Source organism: Pangasianodon hypophthalmus, chromosome 2 (genome assembly GCF_027358585.1).
Source record: "Pangasianodon hypophthalmus isolate fPanHyp1 chromosome 2, fPanHyp1.pri, whole genome shotgun sequence".
NCBI classification, from domain to species: domain Eukaryota; kingdom Metazoa; phylum Chordata; class Actinopteri; order Siluriformes; family Pangasiidae; genus Pangasianodon; species Pangasianodon hypophthalmus.
In genome coordinates, this window is record NC_069711.1 from 15,988,470 (window position 1) to 15,992,027 (window position 3,558).

At 39.0% G+C, this 3,558-nt stretch overlaps 1 protein-coding gene across 2 annotated transcripts; it reads left to right on the plus strand.

The window, feature by feature from the left end:
- Positions 1 to 400: 400 nt before the first annotated feature.
- On the plus strand, positions 401 to 3,041 carry hdhd3 (haloacid dehalogenase-like hydrolase domain containing 3). 2 transcript variants are annotated; one of them, XM_026921783.3, is made up of 3 exons: positions 401 to 500; positions 1,783 to 2,116; positions 2,408 to 3,041. In XM_026921783.3, the coding sequence occupies exons 2-3, from the start codon at positions 1,787 to 1,789 to the stop codon at positions 2,801 to 2,803; spliced, it is 726 nt and encodes a 241-aa protein (XP_026777584.1). In that variant the 5' UTR covers positions 401 to 500; positions 1,783 to 1,786; the 3' UTR covers positions 2,804 to 3,041. The 2 variants fall into 2 exon arrangements, with proteins under 2 accessions (XP_026777584.1, XP_034166737.1); XM_034310846.2 differs by lacking the exon at positions 401 to 500 and adding an exon at positions 928 to 1,546.
- Positions 3,042 to 3,558: the final 517 nt, after the last annotated feature.

A 3,558-nucleotide genomic window follows, 5' to 3' on the forward strand; every position in this document is an offset into this window, starting at 1 on the left:
TCCATTCTGTTCAAAAGTTTTCACCCCCCGGCTCTTAATGCATGGTTTTTCCTTCTGGAGCATCGGTGTGCATTTGAACCTTCTGTAATAGTTGCATATGAGTCCCTCAGTTGTCCTCAGTGTGAAAAGATGGATCTCAAAATCATACAGTACCTTGCGTACCTTATCATTTGCACTCAACTGGTCTCTTTTTATTATTATTATTATTATTATTATTGTAGTATATAATATTATATATATGACATATTGCTGTTTGCACTTCTGGTTAGATGCTAACTGCATTTCACTGGCTCTGTACTTGTACTCTGAACTACAGAAAGTTGTACAACTGCAATATCTAATCTACTCTATCAAGTCTAATAGCCTTGATCGTGATTTTTCAAACCTATGCCATCTCTATGCTCATTGCACTATAGTCCACTAGGTGGCGATCTGTTCATGGACTCCGATATGATATAAACGCGACGACGAAGAGGCAGTGCCGGAAGGGTACTTAGCTTGTGAGTCGCTAATTTTCGTGTTACTTTACATTAACGCATTAATATACTTTCAGGTTTCAGTCAAGCTTGAAGTGAAGGTGCAGCCCAGTTTGGAGACCCAGTATTTTTTTTTAAACTTTTTTCCTAATTAGCTGTCTTGTTTATAACGTTATATAGTTTTAGCTAGCTATTAGCAGTATGAGGTCACCACTCCTGGATCTACGCAAATTAGCTGTTAGAGTCATAGGTGGAAACAAACATCTTAAAACTACAGCTTGTTTTGAAAGGGTAGAGCTGAAGAATTCGAGATCTACATGGTCCCATAACTGAAAGTTTATACACACACACACACACATACATACATTATATATATATATATATATATATATATATATATATATATATATATATATATATATATATGTATACAGTCGGGTCCATAAGTATTTGGACAGTGACACAATTTTCATAATTTTGCCTCTGTACACCACCACATTGGAATTACAAAAGTAATTGGACAAACTAACAATCATAAATTTTAGCATTATTTTCAATGATTGGGTGCAAATCCTTTCCAGTCAATGACTGCCTGAAGTCTGGAACCCCTGGACATCATGCAATGCTGAGGCCTTTACTGCAGCTGCCTTCAGTTCCTACTTGTTTGTGTGTCTTTCTGCCTTCAGTACAGGGTTCTTAAACTGTGTTGAGCAAAAAAAAAACATTGCAGGGTCTTTTTTCAAATCCTCAACTGTCTCGGTGTTTCGGTGGCCTGTCTAGCCATTCTCATCTGAACTCTCTCATCGGCAAGGCATTTCTGTCCACAGAATGTCTGCTTACTGGATGTTTTTTGTTTTTTGCACTGTTCTTTGTAAACTCTAGAGACTGTTGTGTGTGAAAATCCCAGGAGATCACATTTTTTTCCCCATTCTGATGTTTGACGTGAACATTACCTGCAGCACTTAACCTGTATCTGCATAATTTTTTGCATTGCACTGCTGCCATATGATTGGCTGATCAGATAACTGCATGAATGTCCAGATGTACAGGTGTTCCTAATAAAGTGGAGGGTGAGTGTATATTTGGCGCAGAGGAACAATCACCTGTTGTAATACCATAAACACCTGGGATTTTTTGTTTGTTTGTTTGTTTTAAATGGCAATTCAACATTTGGGAGCCAAACGAGATGGCTCTCATTGAACTGCTGAGCCAAATGATCTGACTCAGTGAAAAGAGCCAGAATTTCCATCAGTATAATGCATGGTGTCTTAATAATAGTGACGCCTGTCTACATATTGTTTTGCAGGACCATGCGGGGGCCAGTGCGCTGGGTTTTATGGGACATAAAGGACACTCTCCTGAAGGTGCGTTGCTCCGTGGGAGAGCAGTACTCTAATGAGGCCAAACGTGTTGGACTGAATTTACCAGCCACGCAGATAGAGGCTGCATTCAGGGAAGCTTACCGCCAACACTCGCGTCTCTACCCTAACTATGGCGTTGCTCAGGGCATAAATGGCCAGCTGTGGTGGACAGGATTGGTGAAGAGCATCTTCTCCCAGTGTGGGGTGCAGGACCCTGCATTGCTTGACACACTTGCCAACAATCTTTACCATAATTTTTCTGGTCCAGAGAACTGGGAGGTAAGAGGTCACCAACAAACGTAATTACTTTTTAATATGTTTGAGTTAAGTAGTGTCACTGCTGTCTGCTTTTGTAAATTTCAATTTAACTAATGCTTTGCTTGTGTTTTCCCCCAATTTCAGTATCAGCAGAAATTTCATTGATCGTTTCATTTGACATAAATTATCAAATTCAGTGTGACACAACAAAGCACATTAATGATTCACACTGTTTACAAACATCAGATGTATATACATGAAGTAATCAAACCTCGACCAAAAGCGGCAAGTCTTATTTGAGTTTGTCTTCAGGTGTTCCCAGACTCAAATTCCACCCTAAAATCCTGCACAGCTCTCGGATTGAAGCAGGGTGTGGTATCCAATTTTGACAGGCGCCTAGAAGGAATCCTTCAAGGATGTGGCCTCCGAACCTATTTCTCATTTCTGATGACTTCAGAAGAGGCTGCTGTGGCCAAACCAGACCCAGGCATTTTTGTCCAAGCCCTGAAAAAGTCCGGGGTGCCAGCCAAACACGTAGTCCATGTTGGGGACCACTACATAAATGACTACCTCACCTCTCGATCATTAGGTATTCGAGGTTATCTGCTAGATAGGCATGGACTCCAGAAACATCTGGATGTTCCCCCACAGCATCGACTACAGAGCCTAGATGAGCTACCAGCCAGAATATTACAGGAAACGGATTAAAACAGTTTACTTAGCTGAATAACTGCTGAATTTCTTAGATTTATTCATTTAATTTGTGTTCAAGCAACTCACATTAAATACCATTTCCAAAGATGTCTTTGATCAACTAAATTATTTTTGTAGGTACGCATGTAGAAGGTAATGCACTATGTAAACCCCCTACTCTATTCTTGTGTGGAATCTTGTATTAAGGCAAATTTTTAATGATCAGAAATAAAAGTAAATGTTTATTCAAGAATTGTTTAATGATTTCATATACAGTATTCAGACCTACCAAAAAGAGATAAGATAAAAGTGCAACCACAAAGGCTATTTTTCTGTGAGATAGGAAGAAAGTCCCAAACATGTTACATTATGCTAATATTTATGAGAAAAATACTCCCACAGCTTCCACATATGAAATAAAATTTAAAAATTGGTTTGTTGAGAAGTATTGAAACAGACCTAAATAAGGTACAGAGCCTAAAATGGTTTTATTTCAATTTTATTTGTATAGAGATTGATGCAAAGCAGCTTTACAGAAACCTGGATGTAGATTTAGATCCTGAATGAGCAAGCCAGAGGCAACATTGGCAAGGAAAAACTCCCTGAGATGACATGAAGAAACCTTGAGAAGAACCAGACCCAAAAAAATGGAACCCATTCTCTTCTGGGACACACTGGATAGTGAAAGCTTAAATAATTACAGTGTACTGTCGTAGAAGAGTAAAGGCAAACTGTAGTAAGTGTGCTGAAAGGATGTTCAGTATGAGCAT